This window comes from Mustela putorius, unplaced genomic scaffold (genome assembly GCF_011764305.1).
Source record: "Mustela putorius furo isolate JIRA1106 unplaced genomic scaffold, ASM1176430v1.1 tig00003987_pilon_pilon_pilon, whole genome shotgun sequence".
Classification (NCBI taxonomy): Eukaryota; Metazoa; Chordata; class Mammalia; order Carnivora; family Mustelidae; genus Mustela; species Mustela putorius.
In genome coordinates, this window is record NW_025422126.1 from 6,527,196 (window position 1) to 6,546,382 (window position 19,187).

The 19,187-nt window shown below is 39.0% G+C and overlaps 1 protein-coding gene across 7 annotated transcripts in view; it reads left to right on the forward strand.

The window, feature by feature from the left end:
* The window catches only part of UVRAG (UV radiation resistance associated), a 302,103-nt gene that overhangs the window by 260,187 nt on the left and 22,729 nt on the right, over window positions 1-19,187 (forward strand). For 6 of the 7 annotated variants that reach the window (XR_006604217.1, XM_045071444.1, XM_013064295.2 and 3 more), the window contains one exon: window positions 16,776-16,867. The exons of the other annotated variant lie outside the window; for it this stretch is intronic. Coding sequence is in view for 5 of the 6 variants with exons in the window: in XM_045071444.1 (XP_044927379.1) it covers window positions 16,776-16,867 (92 nt within the window). In the remaining variant the exon portion in view is untranslated. The remainder of the gene's footprint in view (window positions 1-16,775; window positions 16,868-19,187) is intronic. 7 annotated transcript variants of the gene reach the window in all.

Genomic DNA, 19,187 nt, shown 5'->3' on the forward strand with positions numbered 1-19,187 from the left:
CAGTTGTGGTAGTTTATATGTTTCTAGGAATGCATCCATTTCTTCCAGATTGTCAAATTAGTTGGCGTAGAGTTGCTCATAGTATGTTCTTATAATAGTTTGTATTTCTTTGGTGTTAGTTGTGATCTCTCCTCTTTCATTCATGATTTTATTTATTTGGGTCCTTTCTCTTTTCTTTTTGATAAATCGGGCCAGGGGTTTATCAATTTTATTAATTCTTTCAAAGAACCAGCTCCTAGTTTTGTTGATTTGCTCTATTGTTTTTTTGGTTTCTATTTCATTGATTTCTGCTCTGATCTTTATGATTTCTCTTCTCCTGCTGGGCTTAGGGTTTCTTTCTTGTTCTTTCTCCAGCTCCTTTAGGTGTAGGGTTAGGTTGTGTACCTGAGACCTTTCTTGTTTCTTGAGAAAGGCTTGAACTGCTATATATTTTCCTCTCAGGACTGCCTTTGTTGTGTCCCACAGATTTTGAACCGTTGTATTTTCATTATCATTTGTTTCCATGATTTTTTTCAATTCTTCTTTAATTTCCCAGTTGACCCATTCATTCTTAAGAAGGATGCTGTTTAGTCTCCATGTATTTGGGTTCTTTCCAAACTTCCTTTTGTGGTTGAGTTCTAGCTTTAGAGCATTATGGTCTGAAAATATGCAGGGAATGATCCCAATCTTTTGATACCGATTGAGTCCTGATTTAGGACCGAGGATGTGATCTATTCTGGAGAATGTTCCATGTGCACTAGAGAAGAATGTGTATTCTGTTGCTTTGGGATGAAATGTTCTGAATATATCTGTTATGTCCATCTGGTCCAGTGTGTCGTTTAAGGCCTTTATTTCCTTGCCGATCTTTTGCTTGGATGATCTGTCCATTTCAGTGAGGGGAGTGTTAAAGTCCCCTACTATTATTGTATTATTGTTGATGTGTTTCTTTGATTTTGTTATTAATTGGTTTATATAGTTGGCTGCTCTCACGTTGGGGGCATAGATATTTAAAATCGTTAGATCTTCTTGGGATGCCTGGGTGGCTCAGTGGGTTAGGCCACTGTCTTCGGCTCGGGTCATGATCCCAGGGTCCTGGGATCGAGTCCCAAATCGGGCTCTCTGCTCGGCAGGGAGCCTGCTTCCTCCTCTCTCTCTGCCTGCCTCTCTGCCTGCTTGTCATCTCTCTCTGTCAAATAAATAAGTGGAATCTTCAAAGAAAAAAAAAATTAAATTAAATCGTTAGATCTTCTTGTTGTACAGACCCTTTGAGTATGATATAGTGTCCTTCCTCATCTCTTATTATAGTCTTTGGCTTAAAATCTAATTGATCTGATATAAGGATTGCCACTCCTGCTTTCTTCTGATGTCCATTAGCATGGTAAATTCTTTTCCACCCCCTCACTTTAAATCTGGAGGTGTCTTCGGGCTTAAAATGAGTTTCTTGGAGGCAACATATAGATGGGTTTTGTTTTTTTATCCATTCTGATACCCTGTGTCTTTTGACAGGGGCATTTAGCCTATTAACATTCAGGGTAACTATTGAGAGATATGAATTTAGTGCCATTGTATTGCCTGTAAGGTGACTGTTACTGTATATGGTCTCTGTTCCTTTCCGATCTACCACTTGTTGGCTCTCTCTTTGCTTAGAGGACCCCTTTCAATATTTTCTGTAGAGCTGGTTTGGCGTTTGCAAATTCTTTCAGTTTTTGTTTGTCCTGGAAGGTTTTAATCTCTCCTATTTTCAGTGATAGCCTAGCTGGATATAGTATTCTTGGCTGCATGTTTTTCTCGTTTAGTGTTCTGATAATATCATGCCAGCTCTTTCTGGCCTGCCAGGTCTCTGTGGATAGGTCAGCTGCCAATCTAATATTTTTACCATTGTATGTTACAGACTTCTTTTCCCGGGCTGCTTTCAGGATTTTCTCTTTGTCACTGAGACTTGTAAATTTTATTATTAGGTGACAGGGTGTGAGCCTATTCTTATTGATTTTGAGGGGCGTTCTCTGAACCTTCTGAATTTTGATGCTCGTTCCCTTTGCCATAATGGGGAAATTCTCCCCAATAATTCTCTCCAGTATACCTTCTGCTTCCCTCTCTCTTTCTTCTTCTTCTGGAATCCCAATTATTCTAATGTTGTTTCGTCTTATGGTGTCACTTATCTCTCGAATTCTCCCCTCGTGGTCCAATAGCTATTTGTCCCTCTTTTGCTCAGCTTCTTTATTCTCTGTCATTTGGTCTTCTATATCACTAATTCTTTCTTCTGCCTCATTTATCCTAGCAGTGAGAGCCTCCATTTTTGATTGCACCTCATTAATAGCTTTTTTGATTTCAACTTGGTTAGATTTTAGTTCTTTTATTTCTCCAGAAAGGGCTTTTATATCTCCCGAGAGGGTTTCTCTAATATCTTCCATGCCTTTTTCAAGCCCGGCTAGAACCTTGAGAATTGTCATTCTGAACTCTAGATCTGACATATTACCAATGTCTGTATTGATTAGGTCCCTAGCCTTCGGTACTGCCTCTTGTTCTTTTTTTTTGTGGTGAATTTTTCCGTCTTGTCATTTTGCCCAGATAAGGGTATATGAAGGAGCAAGTAAAATACTAAAAGGGTGGCAACAACCCCAGGAAAATATGCTTTAACCAAATCAGAAGAGATCCCAAATCGTGAGGGGGGAGAAAGGGGATAAAAAGAGGTTCAAAAAGGAAGAAAGAAAAAAAAAAAGAGAGAAAAATAAAAAAGAAAAGAATTTAAAAAAAAGAAAACGAATAAGGAAAAATATAAAAAGAAAAAATATATATATTAGATAAACTAGTTAAAAAACGTTAAAAAAGAAAAGGGTAAAAATTTAAAAAAAAATTTTTTACCCGAAGGCGAGAAAAACGAAAAGAAAAAAATTAAATTAACTCAAGACTAAAAAAAAAATCACAGGGAAAAAGCCATGAGTTCCGTTCTTTGCTTTCTCCTCCTCTGGAATTCTGCTGCTCTCCTTGGTATTGAAACCGCACTCCTTTTTAGGTGAACTTGGTCTGGCTGGATTTCTTGTTGATCTTCTGGGGGAGGGGCCTCGTGTAGTGATTCTCAAGTGTCTTTGCCCCAGGTGGAATTGCACCGCCCTTACCAGGGGCCGGGGTGAGTAATCCGCTCGGGTTTGCTTTCAGGAGCTTTTGTTCCCTGAGCGCTCTCCGTAGAGTTCCGGAGGACGGGAATACAAATGGCGGCCTCCTGGTCTCTGGCCCGGGGGAGCCGAGAGCCCAGGGCCCCACTCCTCAGTGCGCCCTCAGAGAACAGCACCCAGTTACTCCCGTCTGCCTGACCTCCGGCCGCGCTCCGAGCTCACCGATCCTGCGACCGGTTCAAGGTAACACCGAGCTGGGAGCTTACTGTCGGCTCTGTCTCTGTAGCCGGCTTTCCCGTTCCAATACCCGCAAGCTCTGCGACACTCAGACACCCCCGATCCTTCTGTAACCCTGCGGGACCTGTGGCCACGCTGACCCCGCGTGGGCTTTGCCCCGGTTTAGCCTCTGGAGCGATGTCCCTCAGTGGAACAGACTTTTAAAAGTTCCGATTTTGTGCTCCTTTGCTCCGCCGCTTGCCGGGAGCTGGCCCCTCCCCCCGGGGTCTATCTTCCCGTCGCTTTGGATTCACGTCTTTGCCGGTCCTACCTTTCAGAAAGTGGTTGTTTTTCTGTTTCCAGAATTGCTGCTCTTCTTCTCTTCGATCTGCCGGTGGATTTGTAGGTGTCTGCAATCTTTAGATAAGCTATTTAGCTTATCTCTGGCTAGCTGATGTAGTCTCAGCCTGCTACTTCTCCGCCATCTTGACTCCTCCTCCTGATTTTTGTTTTTAAATTTCCTACTGAATTATCTTATCGTTTTTGGTGAGTTTTCAGTTGGTTTGCTTGGAGTTTCTTGATATATAATATATCATCTCAAAAAAATGATCATTTTGCCCCCCCTCTCAATTTTTATAAGCTTGTCTTATTTATATTGTGAGTTTTGATTTGTGACCATTTTACTTGAAAAAGATTCTTATATACAATGTGTTTTGTTTTCCCAGCTTGATAAACAAAGTCACTAACTGCTGTGCTTTGCTTTAAACAACCAAAGATTTTGTCCTGTGCTGAACAGTCATTCGTGTGTTTTTAGTTATTCAGTCTGTCTTCTATAAACTTGAACATCCACACTTGGCTCTTAGCCTGACAGGATCTTGCAGAGAATATTTTAGAGAATCCATATCTCTGGAGAACAAAACCTCAGACTCCCCAAAATAGATAAAGTTGGAGATGATTCTTAAGTGTCTCTAACCCCTTCGCCTGAGCACTTAAATTAGCCATCAGAGAAGTATGTTCCAGCATGTGTTTAATGTTCAAAATATTATTTTCTAACTAAAAACCTCTGTGCTCGTGTATAGAGCTGTCCCCATTGTGCTGACACATAGTAGATACATAAAAATGTTGTCGGTCCACTGCTCAGGCTACAGTATCCCCATGAATTCACTTCAGATATCTTCAGGTAAAAGGTAAAAAGAATCTTTTTCACCGTTACTAGTTTTCTGTTGCTTCATACAAATCACCACAAATTTACAAATTTAGTAAACAGCATGCATTTTCATCTCACAGTTCTGTAGGTCAGAAGTCTGGGTGGGCTCATCTGGTTTCTCTGCTCAAGGTCTCAGAAAGCCAAAATCAAGGTGTTGGTCAGGCTGGGCTCTTATCTAGAGGCTCTTGGGAATAATCCACTTCCAACCTCATTTAAATTGTTGGCAGAATGTGGTTGCTTGCAGCTGTAGGTCTGAAGTGTACATTTACTTGCTGGCGTTTAGCCAAGGCCCAGCCTTTGCTCCTAGAGGCCTCCTGCATTCTTTCTCACATGACCCCTCTGTCTTCAGACCAATAATGTCCCATCAAGCCCTTCTCACAGTTCAGATCCTTCTGAACTTTCTCTTCTGTTGCCAGCCAGAGAAAACTCTCTGCTTTTAAAGGGCTCCTGTGAAGAGATGAGGTCCATCCAGATAATCTCCCCTTGCCATAAATATAAAATAATCAGGGGAGTAACACCAGGGCATGAAGGCCAGGGGGCCATCTTAAAATTCTGACCACTGTCCCACCCTTCAAACTCTCATAGAAGGTTATACTTTCCCTTCTCGGTTCATTTTTAAAGGTAACCTCCTTCAGCGTTCATGGCTGCGTCATTCTGAGATACTCCATCATACTTGCCTCTAGTAGACATTCAGTACATATCTAACAAATTGTTTCGCATTAAATGAATTGTAAGATCAAAAAGGTGAATAGAATTATCCCAGACCAAACTATAAGAGTATCTGTCCAGTTGAAGGAGCACTGTGCACTTGACAGTTCATTGCCATTTTTGTCTTGTTTTCCTTTTGCATTTTTTGAAACTACATTTATTTATGATCAGCCAGAGAGACTAAAATAGTGGATACAGGGCTTTAGACTCCAGTGCAATTCAAGTTAGGTCAGGAGAATTCCATGAAAAAACTGGAAAAGCATGAAGTAGATAATATAGCAAAATTAATATTTTAAGGGGAAAAATCATTAATGAGAGAAAAGAAAATTCTGGAAAACTGTGTTCCATTTAGGGCATCTCGTTACCAGATTCTTTAAAGGAAACTGGAGGGAGTTCAGAGACATCAAGAATGATGAGGAGCCTGTAGAGATTAATTTACAAGCAAAGATTTAAAAAGACTAAACATGTATAACTAGCTGAACGACAGCTGAGTAGAGATGTAGCTATTATCAAATGAATGATATCAAGAGAAGGAATGTGTTTCTCTAAAGAGTTGAGAGTCTCTTTCCAAGTATTGGAATTAAATGAAGAATGAGAAAAAAACTTTTTCTAACCAACTTGTAAGCAGTATTTAGACTGTGTTGGGGTGTAAAGTATCCATTGAATTCAAATCCCAGCTCCTCAGCTTGCTTACCTATGAGATTTCACCCAACTCCTTTAACCTTTTAAACTTTATCATGTGTAGAGTGAGGATTATAGCACCGATATCATGGGGTTATTATGAAGATTAAACAAAATGACATAAGTAAACAGTCAGGTTCCATGCCTGGCACAGATTGCAGGTTGAGAACAGTAGATGCTATTGAGATTACCGTTATCATCATCATTCTTGAGTGGTTAAGAGTTCAGAGTGCTAGGGTACCAGCTCAAGCTCTACCACGTGTGAACCCTAAGCCTTAGTATCCTCAGGTGTAAGAGAGTAGTAGTAAGGACTGAATGAAATAATGCAGTGTGAAATGCTTAGCACAATGCCTAGCACATAACGAATCACTCAGGAAATACATTAGCAGCTCTAGCATTATTTTCATTATCAGTAACATGGTCATTATTCCACCATGGAACCTGGCCAAAGGCTTAGAGTATAATCAATTTCCAAATTTCCCCCATTTACAAGCAGTGCGGTACATATATCTCCATTTCTGCCATTATCACACACACGCCCCCTTCGTACACACACACTGTTCAGTAATTATTTGCTGAATTGCGTTAAGTAACTTCTTCTAGTGATCCTGTCAGTTATTTGTGGTCACTGTACATTGTTGGGGAGATGTCAGAATGGGCTTTTCTATTCCTTATGTAATCAGATTTATGCCAGTTGATTTAAGGGCATTTTTCGTTCCATATAACTGATGCTTAGATTTACATAAATTTCTTTGAGAGAATTCCTGCACTCATAATAGCATTTTCGTTTTTTACTTTTATACATGTAAGAACTCCTTGTGGCTCCTTACTGCGAATAGGATTGTGGCATTGTTGTAAACAGAATCTTCTCTAGCTAGATTAAGTAGAAATGGTATTCACTAGAAGATGATTGGTTAGAAGGCCTTATGATGAATTAGAGGGTATTAATCAGATATATTAGGTATTCATGAGAAGTAGCTTAGAGAAACTACAAGTGGGACAGAAGAAGATACACAGATGGCAAGAAAAGCATATGAAAAAATGCTCAATTGTATTATTGATTTGGGAAATTCAGATTAAATGCATAGTGAGATACTACTACCCACTTACTAGAATGGCTAAAATGTTTAAAACTGACAGACCAGGATCAGGTCCTGATGATGTCATAGAGTGGCTGAAACACTCAGACATGGCTGGTGGGAATGCAAACTGGATAGCTGCTCCAGGTAACAGTTTGGCATTTTAAAAATACAGCTAAGCATATTTCTTCCATTCAGTCCAGAAATAACATTCCTAAGTATTGGTCCAAGTAGAATAAAATTACAAGTCCAAACAGAAACCTGTGCCCAAGTGTTTATTGCACCTTAATTCATAATAGCACAAACACAAAACAACCCAAATGTCCATCAGCTGGTGTCCAGATAAACAATTGGTGGCCTGTCCCTACAAGGGACTACAGTAAAAAGGATCCACATACAACATGGATAAGTCTCAAAAATATAAATGAAGGAAGACAAACACAAGAGGCCACATATTCTGTGATTCCATTTATAAGACATTCTAGAAAAGAGTTTCTGCCTGATTAGACTATGATCTTCTTGGTCCAGTATAGCTCTTTGCACCAACATGGCATCACAGTCAGTGAACTGGAAGCAGAAATGCTGAGTTTGAACTGTTTAGGGAACAAGGTATAGCTGCCAAGGGAATCGGGAATCCAGGTTGGTCAAAGGTCAATACAAGGTAGTTTGGGGTAAATCAGGATGCACAGGATTGTTAACATTGAGGGCAGGAAGCTCGGTCTGACAGTGTGAATGTCTGCCCAATGGATCCTCTAAAGTTTGTCCACTCACATAGCCTTTAGCCTCCAGAGAACATGACCTTTCTTTGATGATCATTAATTAAAGCTGATTGCAGTTGCTGTCAAGGGTATGATCTGCCTGCCTTTGACAGATGACCCACTCTGCCTCGCCTGGCCATCTGCAGTGTGTGTTTTACTGACCCTCTTTAGCAACTACCGAGACCACACTTACAGATGAGGTTGACCCCAGAGTTTTATCAGTGTGGTAGTGCTTCTAGCTCTTTTCTGGCAAACATAACTTTCTGAAGCAAAAGACTATCTTAATTGAAGTACTTTTAATATGACAGATTTTACAGTGATAAGTGCTTCATAAATACAACATGTGATATAAAGAAAAGAACCTGTTAGAACTCAGCACACCTACATTCTGTTCCTTAGACTCAACCCATTCAACCTTAGAAAGGTGGCATAACCTTGTACTTCCCATACAGTGTCACTAAAGCAGGTGGGCTGATGCTATCAAAGATGCCATTCAGCTATAATATGAATCCCTTGACTCTAACAGTAGTTGATAGTATAATTGGGAGGAGGAATAGAAGAAGGTTTCCATTTCTTAGACTTGACTTTTGGGCTTTTCTGAAGCCTGAGGTCAGTTGTGTCCAGTGTTTATATTAAAACATACCTATTTTGGAAAAGAACTGGCATGGTTTGTAGATGGGGATGGAAAAGCACTTAGGTTGTACTCGCAACCAGAGGCCCATAATCAGGTTTTTATACTTTTCTTTAGAGGTATATATTGCAATGACTCACTGTAAGAAACAATATTATTACTCATATTAAATATTCTTTAAGTAGCTTTTCCATATCTTTGAAAGAGTTGTAGTTTCTTCTATGAAAGCAGGTTTTATTTTTGACATGGTGGTACCCTTTTTTTTAAGCTCCTCATGTAGTTCGTTTCATGTCAGTGAAACCTTAGGATTTAAAAATGAATTGAAATATTGGTAACTAGTCCAATAGAGATTTTGACTACATAAGCCAGAACTCCAGAGTTAAGATTAAGTCTTTGATGCATATGTACATTTTTAATTTCTTATTTTTTCAGTTCCTATAGACCAGTTCTCTTTGTAGTCAAATTCATTGTAATCCCATCACGAAAGTGTTGATCTTTTAGTAACCTTTATTGAAGCATTGTATTAATCCACATTCCCTCACGGTAACAGACGGTTTGTATCAAACATATCATGCAGCTTAGCTCAAGTCCCATATGGAACTAATAAGCCACGCAGTAAGTGGCCTTGTGTAGATGAATATAGTTTGGAAGGGTATGGGCGTGTGTGTGCGCGCGTGCGCATGTGCGTGCCTGTGTCCGTTGTCTAAACTGAATTTCTCCTGCCAAAACCTAAATGACAAAATGATTCCTGAACCCCTAGAGTCCTTCCTGGCCTGGAAAAATTGTGTGTTTAAAAAATAAAAATAAAATTGAGCACTTTGATATTAAATTAGGTCTCTTAGCTCAATAAGCAGATGCTCACTGAGTACAAGAACTCAGCATTTATTCCTTAGAAGTTCAAGACACTTTATTTTAAAATATGGTCTACAGAGCTGCAAATGGTCTTACCTAGTCAGTGGAGCACCATTTACCAACTGTAGCAACTAGTTAATTTCAGCTACAAAGGTTCTAAAGTCATAGTTAATCAGTCTTAATTTGGTGAAACACACAGTGAATATATAGTGATTTGAGATGAAACCAAGATGTGGCTTTGGAGAAATAGTGTATTTTTATACAAGGAGATGGTGTGGGAGAGGAAAATAGAGAAAGATATTTAATGGAATTGACATGGTTATGATTATCTGCTGAGGTCTAAATGTATTCTTTGCCCTAGTTTTCTTTCCTTGTGCTTGTTCTAATAACTATAAAGCCACATCTTCCTGGTTATTTTAGTATAGGGATTTTCTTTTGCTAATAGACAATAGCATTTGTTCATTTTTCCAGGGAAACCACTAAACATTGCTTCTTCCCACTTCCCCATCTAATTTATCATGTATGTATAGTTTTCACCTACTAGCTTACTCTACAGTTGCACAAAAGCTTAATTGCTCCCGTGGAGTTCTAAACCAATCAAAGTAAGGCTGAAATTCAAGCTAATTGAAACCAAAATTCCACTTAAAAACTGCTTAGACTCTTTGGGTGGTGGTGCAGTAGGAAGTTGTTACAAAAGGTGTTTATTTCAGAGACTAATTTGAGGCAGTTAGACCCAAAGTAGTATTTTATTTGCCTGGGTTTCTTGGCATCTGCCTTCTCTAATCAGAAGTGAGAGCAGACAAGCTTTTTAGGGAAATGTGGTATTGATAGTAGCTGGTGAGGGCAGGTTTGGATGGAACGTGAAGTAAGATTTTATCGGAGGAAAGAGTACTTCAGTCTTTTCACCTGTCCTTCAGAGCTGCTTTTGGAGTTGTTTCCTCGTTCAGTCTCCTGCTTAAAACCCTGTCCTAGATTTTCCCTGCTGACAAGATAAAAGCTGAACTCCTGAGCTTAGCGCTCCAGGTCTTTAGCAGCTTTGATGACTGCCCTCTAAACATCAGGCCTCAGGAGTTTCCATCCTCTGTCAGTATCCCAACTGAACTCTTACAACAATATGATGAGACAAACAGTGCTGGTCATGTTCTATAGACAAGGCATAGATTGGTTATGTGACTTGTTTAAGATTAACATACATTCCATGGTGAGAGCAGACTGTGAGTCCAGACCTGTCATTCCAGAGACAGAGCTGATTCACACTGCCTACCCTGATGGACACAAAATAAATACTTGTTGGATGAAAGAATAGAATGTGTAGGAACTTAGTAAAGGTACTTCTTCCTCCCCTTGTCCTGTCCTTGTCTTTTCTTCCTCAGCCTAACTCCTGTTTCTTCCTGTTTCTACTAATACATCCCCTAAATAATTCAAGAATTATTTAATAAAAATTCAGATTTGTTTCTTTCCTGAAGTATTTACATTTTAATAGTGGCTCAGCTCTACCTGACATAGTATAGCATGTAAGACTGAACCCTGGGGCACCTGGGTGGCTCAGTGGGTTAAGCACCTGACTCTTGATTTCAGCTCAAGTCATGATCTTAGGGACGTGGGATCAAGCCCCATGTTGGGCTCTGTGTTCAGCACAGAGCCTGCTTGTCCCTCTCCCTCTCCCTTTTCTCTCTCTCTCAAATAAATAAATAAAAGTTGTAAAATAAAAAAAGATCGAACCCCACCCTACCCCTTTCATTTTTATACACTTCCCTGGAGGTGTCCAGAAAAGTACCTGCCGTAGACTCTTCCGTCACACCCACCCCTCAAGGGACTACATAAAGACCAGACACCCTCTTAGCCACGTTTGATTTCTGACACCATCAGAAATGGCACTGACTGGGCTAATGTGCTTTCCTTGCTCACATTGTGAACACGCATCACGCAAACCATATTTTTATATTAAAATCCTTAGATGCATGGTTCCAGCCTATAATTTTAGAGCACTTAAAAGAAGACTCACAGAACTTTGAAAGGCTCCTAAAGATGTTGTAGTTTAGGAGTGTTTAACCTGCAAGACAGGATGCCTGCCTGTTCTCTGACTCTACTCCACCACTTCCCTACAGTTAGAGCGGTTCCCTGTTTGTTTTACACTTTGGGCTATAAATAATATTTCATTTGAACAAAGGATTCCCGGGCTATAAAAAGAGGTTTGAAAATTCTTTGGCTAGCCCTCACTCATGATCATTCAGCAGAGCTCTGTCCCCCAAATCTTCTGAACATCCATGTCTCATACCCAGTCTTTCCATTTCTCTGTGCAGTTGTTTTAAAGATATTGACATGTATTATGTTCATTGCTGCCTCTTTGGAGTGCTTATAGTCAGAAGCTTAGTAAGTGAGTAAAAATTAGCATTTTAAAAAAGTAAACAGTATAGTTAAGATTTTTTTCCCCTTGACTGGAAGTCTCTTTTTTCCCTTTTCTGATTTCTCATTCTAATTGGTTAAGTGATAAGCCATCATTGAATACCAGTTTTATGCCCAGCCTAGTGGTAGATGCTATGATAATGAAAACGTATAGAGCATATATGTATTAAAATGTCAATAAGTATAGTTTATTGAGCACTTACTATTTACCAGATATAGTTTGGAATACTCCAGATATTTTGTCTTATTTAAACGTTACAACAGCTCTGCAAGGCAGATAACGTTCACCATTTTACAAGTAAGGAAACTGAAACTCCTCAGAGAAGCAAAATGACATTCAAAGTCAGACAACTAGGAAGTGACGCACTGTCACTTACAGATCTCCATTGAAGCTCATTGCTGTCGTGATGCCTCTCATTATCTCTCATATTCCATTGATTTAACTTATTAACAAATATTTGTCAAGTGCCTACTGAATTAGTTAGGGCTTTCCAAAGACAGTACGTGCAAACATGGTGTAGGAAGAGATTTGAGAAGAGATGTAAAATGCTTCCTTGTCCTGGAGTAATCAGAGAGAACCACCTACAGGAAATGGAACTTGTGTTGGCTCTTTGAGAATGGATAGAATATGGCCAGATGGATGATGCCTAGAGAGAGACTTAAAGACAGAAAATAGACCTCCAGTGAGTACTCTGTAAAAGGTATAAGGAAGTTTGTTAGCCACTATTGAAATGCTGCATGATAAACAAATTAAATATCCCCCTTTATGTCTGCTCCCTAATGAAATACTACTAATAAAGATAAAACAGTTTGAATTTGCAAACTCATGAGGATGAAAAGAACAGAAGAGACAAGAGTAAGTGATAGTCAACAAAATTTTAGAAGAATGCAAACAAATAAATGAGTGTTAAACTGAGTTGACAGAATGGAGAAAACCAAAACCTAAAGACTTCAAGCAGCACTGCAATTCAAACCACAGGACTCCAGAAGGATTTAGGAGGTATCAGGTACCTCATAGAGCATAGAGTAAGGAATAAGTAAAAAGGCAGGGTTGGCGGTGCACAGTATCTCTGCAGGTATAGTAAGAGACACGTGAAATACTGATCTAACAAAAATGTGGTATTGAATATCTTGAGGATAAAAAGAAGTTTATCTGGGAGTTTATCCTCATATTCTTTAACAAAAAAATCAATAGATGATGGAGGGGTAAGGGGATAAAATGTTTGTGTAAGAGAAGAGTAATATAAAAGCTGAATTTTTATTTTTCGTAATAGGAACACAGTAGATGGTGTCTAAAACTGGGAAGAATAGGAAAGAACAGGAAAATTAATATAATCATACTACTTAGAAATATGAAGATAAAGAAGAAACAGCTAAAAGTAGTTGCTACTGAAGAGCAAAGAATTTGCTTTTTCATTATAAGCCTTGGAGTAATTTAGGCTTATTAAATAGTATGTGTACTTTATTTTAAAAATGTAATATATGTGTATTATGAATTTGTTTTATATGTTGAAAATTAAAATTTAAGAAATTCTTAAAAATTCAAGATAATTCAAATATACAAAAAAAAAGAATGAAAAGAAATTATAGCCTTATAAAATCAAAAACACCATGAACAACAGGTATTGGTGAGGATGTGGAGAAAAAGAACCCTCATGCACTGTTGGTGGGAATGCAAACTGGTGCAACCACTGTGGAAAACAGTGTGAAGCTCCTCAAAAAGTTAAAAATAGAACTACCCTATGATCCAGAAATTCTACTACTGGATATTTATCCAAAGAAAACAAAAATAGTAACTTGAAAGGATATATGCACCCCTATGTTTATTTGTTTATTGAAGCATTATTTATAATAGCCAAGATCTGAAAGCAGCTCAAGGGTCCGTCCATAGATGAAAGGTTAAAGAAGATGTGATATATATAAATATCACATGTATATATACATTCAGTGGAATGTACGAAGATGTCACACACACACACACACACACACACACACACAAAATATTACTCTGGAATATTACTCAGCCATAAAAAGGAATGAAATCTTGCCATTTGCAACAACATGCATAGACCTAGAGGATATAATGCTAAGTGAAATAAGTCAGTCAGACAATGTGATTTCACTCAAATGTGGAATTTAAGAAACAAAACAAGTAAGGGGGAAAAAAGAGGCCAAAAACAGCCTCTGAGATACAGAAAACAAACTGATGTTTTCAAGAGGGGAGGGGAAGGAGGGATGGGTAAAATAGGTGATGGGGACTAAGAGTACAATTACTGTGATAAGCACTGAGTAATGTACAGAATTATTGAATCATTACATGATGAATATTGCATCAGGATTGATTATATTGATTCAACATTCATCATACAGCTGATGTGTATTAACTATACTTGGATTTTAAAAATAAATAAAAATTTTTAAAAATTCCAGCCTTGGCTTTGTCCTTTGTCAGCTCTGTGACATTGGGCAGGACACTTGCCTTACTGAGCCTTCATTTCTTCATATATAAAAGGAAGGAGGTTGGAAAAATGATCTCCAGGATCTCTTTAAGCTATAATATCCTATTCCTATGATTCTATGATAAAAATGATAATGCAATATAGCAAATATAGAGGTAGAGGCTCGAATTTCCCATATTTTCCTTTTTTGATTGAAATCAGTCTTGAAGAAAAATTTTCATTCTGGTCTCTGCGAAGAATGCAACACCAACCTTCCACTGTGGAACCTGGGGCGGGAGTTGACTATGTACTGGCTCAGGCACACAGAGCTTTGTGTTATTTCAGTATGAGTTAGGGGTTTTTTTTAATATTTAATATTTTTCAGTATGAATCACAGGTGAAATTTCCATGCCATGTGTAAACAATTTCACTTTTTTATTGAAACAATGAATTCAGGAATGTCACATTGGGATATCAGCCATTTTACTTTTATCAATGTATGGAAAAATGCTTTTATATTAATTTAAGAAATGATGTCATTTAATATAGGGTAGATCTTATAATTCAAGGTCAGCAAATCTCGGGAGGTGATTTAGGTCAGCAAGCTAGCTTTGGAAAAGGAAAAGGATATTTTCCCTTTGTCTTCTCAAGCACTTCAACCAATTTTCCTCTCAGACTTTGGGGTAGATGGTGGAATAGCAAGGTTGTAAGAATGAGGCTGTAGCTAATAATATCTTTGTTATTGAAACACGTGGCCCTGGAGAATTTATTTCCCCTTTCTGGGCTTCAGTTTCCCCACCTACAAAAGGAAAGGATTAGCTTAAATTATATTCAAAATGCCTTTTTACCTTTAATATTCTGTGTTTCCTTTTTCCTTACTTTATGTGTGTATTCAGACCATTCAAGAGATCTGATTAGGTGTGGGGGGTTTTCCTTTAAAAGTTCAGGGTAGTAAGAGTAAACTAAACTCTTCTCTGCTAAGTGTCACTCATACTTAAAAAAAAAAATCTGTTCAGTACTAGATACAAACAAAAGAGAACTATTTTTTTTGTTCATACTGGTTTTATTTTTTAAGAGGAGAAAATATTTAGAAGTTTGATTTTGTCACTTTTTTTTAAATTTTATTTTTTAAAGATTTTATTTATTTATTTATTTATTTATTTATTTATTTATTTGACAGACAGAGACCACAAGTAGGCAGAGAGGCAGGCAGAGAGAGAGGAGGAAGCACGCTCCCTGCTGAGCAGAGGGCCCGATGTGGGGCTCCATCCCAGAACCCTAGGATCATGACCTGAGCTGAAGGCAGAGGCTTTAACCCACTGAGCCACCCAGGCACCCCTGATTTTGTCACTTTTAAATTTAGGTGCTGGAAAAGTAAGACTTCACAAGTGATTATCCTTTATGTTTACACACCAGTACACAGTTTACAGAGTACTTTTTTCATATATGTAATTTGAAAAATACATTTCTACTGTACCTTAACTGTGTATTTGATGTGTGTGTGAGGGAGAGAGAGCATGGGTATGAATATGCACATAAATTCGCCTCTGATCTCCATCACGAGCAGTTAAGGAAGCAAATGGTGTTCAGAGACAAGGAACAGACCATGAAAACCATTTAGCAAGTTACCTAGGTACGCAGAAGGACCTAGGGTTGGAAAATCAGCTCTAGCAGCAATAAGTAAGACTAAGACCAGATCCATCCATAGGCCATAGTGCCTCTCATATCAGCTCTATAGCTCTGTGTACTAGTTCTGGACAAAAGGGAAAGTTAGGAATCCAAGAGAAAAACAGAGCACATTGTCCTCAAAAGTGGCTTGCTATTTATTTGTTTAGCAAGCATTAACTGAGTGCTGGCACTGGCAGACACTGTTGGGGATTAGAGATGAACACAGCATGACCCTTAACCTTGGTTGTTACACAAAAGGAAAGAGTCAGTGAAAGATGGGCTGAATGTGCCCAGAGTATGTAATGCCAGCTGTCCGGTATCGAAAACAAAATACTGAAGGGTGCCTGAGTGGCTCAGTCGTTAAGCATCTGCCTTCGTATCAGGTCATGATCCCAGGGTCCTGGGATCGAGCCCTACATTGGGCTTCCCTGCACAGTGGGGAGCCTGCTTCTCCCTCTCCTCCCTGCTCATGCTCTCTCTCACTCTCTCTGTCTCTCTCTCTCCCAAATAAATAAAATATTTTTAAAAAAATAAAATAAAATACTGGTTTTACAGCGTATGTCCCTGGAACTGATGTTAGCCAACGCTACGGGGCTCTTTGAAATATGCTGACTCCATAGGTTGGCATTCTTTGTCTTCTCCAGCTTTAGGAAGCAAGGGAGCAGGAGGTGAAAAGGCTACCTTAATTTTATTTATTTATTTGTTTATTTATTTGAGAGGGAGCACATACACGAGCTGGCATGGGTGCAAGGGTGGGGAGAGAAGAAGCAGACTCCTTACTGAACAGGGAGCCCAGGACCGTGAGATCATGACCTGAGCCAAAGGCACACACCTAACTGACTGGGCGATCAAGCGCCCCAAGAGACTCCCTTTAAATACCATCCCAAAAGTGTGGTCAGTGATGTTGGGGTCATATATTTACCTTTCCTCTTTTAGAGTCCCAAAGAAGAAAAAAAAATGTAGTGAATGGATCGTGTTTGGGAAACATTGCCTCGTATCTGGCAGAGTTTCTTTTAATTCTATTTTTCCATCTTTGCAGCTAAGATATCAACATGGACTAGGGACTCCAGACTTGAGGCAAACCCTCCCTAACCTGAAAAACTTCATGGAACATGGACTAATGGTCAGGTGGTGAGTACCTTTATCTCTGACACCCAGAAACTGGAATGCGGATAATAATCCTGAGAAACTTTCCTGGTTTCCCATTGCTCCTCACCTGCCTTCTGTGTTTCCTTCTTTATTAAGATGCCTGAAGAAAAGGAAAGGCAGCCATTTTCATGTGTGGGTCTAACCCCCAGTCTTGCTAAGCAGGGTGAAGCATCCTCAGGAGGAGAGTGGGCTCGAGGGATATTGTTTGAACACTGGGAGGTCAGCTGGGTGCGGAATCCTTGAGTGTGATTCACAAAAGGGAGATGTGGGGCCACTAGGACTTCCTCAAAGAACAGGTGAAGGACATAACTACAGAAATAACAGCGTGATCAGTGGCTGTGAGAGTTAAGGGAAAAAAGCAGACAGTGAATAGAGTCAGCTTGGCAGGACCTAGTCTGAGACCAGGAGACACATGCTAGAATGTGTCTTATATTTGATGTCAGTGCCTCTTGTACCATGAGGGCAAATTGCTGCTTGCAAATGCTTTGTCAAGATAGACGGGCTCTTTGAAAAAGAGAAGGAGCAAGAAAAAGTCTATTGCAAAAACGTGAGATTGGTTCATCTGACTTAAATAAGTGGAAAGCTGTGTGTACTAGCCATTGAGTAATTCTCGAAGTTTGAATTTTTGGGCGATGGGCAGTAACTGACAATCACGTAAATGGAAATCAGGCCTCAAGAGCTAGACAGCTGGGAACAGTGTATTTTCTTCTAAAGAACACTGGCTCCTCGTCCGCCATCTTTCTCTAACCTACTGGGTGAACCTAAAGTATAACTTCTTAGAAACTTAATTTCCTCATCGGTAATCCCTGCCCTGCTCATCTCACCGGTTTGTGGTGAGAATAAATAAGAGGTTAGACAGAAAAATTACTTGTGGGGAGGAAGGTACAAGATTGGTTTCATTTTCTTCTGTGCCATAAGGATGGGCCTTGAGAATAATGAGAAAGTGACATCTTTGACCTTTATTTTGACATTTTTTATTTTTGTCCTCTTTGAACCTCAAAATGCGTGTTCTGGTTGTATGATTTTTAGATAGGATTCCTGTTAAGTCAATGCACAATTGTTTAAAGAATCCTACTACTCAGAATATCAAAATAATTAGAAATACCTAATACTGATGTGGACCTGTATGCCCTGAGGCATGAGGGATATGAATTGTGTTTTAATGTAAAATAATAATGAACCAGCAGACATTTACTTAGTGCTGTCTCTGTGTAAAGCTCAGTGAGAGGCACTCTGGAGGGTTAACGGGAAATGTAAGATTCTATCCCTACCCTCAAGGGGTTGTGATCTAGTTGGAAATAAGATATATAATTAATGAAAGGCTACAATAATGCAAATGATAAATAACCTAAAATTATTTTTTAAAGAGGCCACCCATAATACCACCTGATGAATCACTAAATGAACCTTGCTCAGTCCAGACAGCAAATTGTCCCAGTATTATTTGTTGAAGACTCTATCTTTTGTCCACTATTTGGTAATGTCATCTCTTTCATGTACCAAGTTTACTTATATATGTGAGTCTGTTCCCAGGCTCGCAGTTCTGCTCCTTTGTTTTATTTGTCTATCTATGGGCTAATACCACATTTTTACACTATTATAAGATGTAATTTCTATAAGTCATGTTGAGATTTGAGGGTACCCAATAAATAGTATACTTTCCCCCTAAATTTGGGACCATTTGAGAGAGGAGATACAAGAGACAGACTAATAGAAGTCACGATGTCAGTTTCATCACTACTGATGAAGACTCTTGGAAAATGTGGCTTAAGATCTGTAATAAAAAGGACTTGCAGAAATGTCACTCAAAATAAAACTTCCCTTCACAGTTGCATTGTGAACTAGAGAATCCCTGGCTTTTTCCACAGAGGCAGGCCCTTGACTACACCATGGAGAGCAGTCAGAGACTCCTGTGGGAAACAAGATGGGACTAGGCCAAGAATACCCAGGTTTTATTTTTCACTCTAAATTCATCCATCAGAAAAGGCCCTTGTCCTCACAGAGAGAGTGAGAGGATGGAGAGAAGCCAGGAGTGCTACTCCTAAATCATGTTCCTTCATAGCAAGAAAAGGAAGATATGCCCGATTTTCTTGATGTCTGATAGAGTGAGGCTCCTCCTACCTATGGTTCTTCGAAACTCTTTTGATTTTCCTTGACTTATGAATTATATTTGTATGATTTGACAGTTTTATAATAAAGGTCTTCCTTACTATGAACTTGATATCTTTTCCTCAAAGATTTTATTTATTTATTTATTTGAATGCAGAAAGAGAGAGTGAGCCAGGGAGGGGCAGAGGCAGAG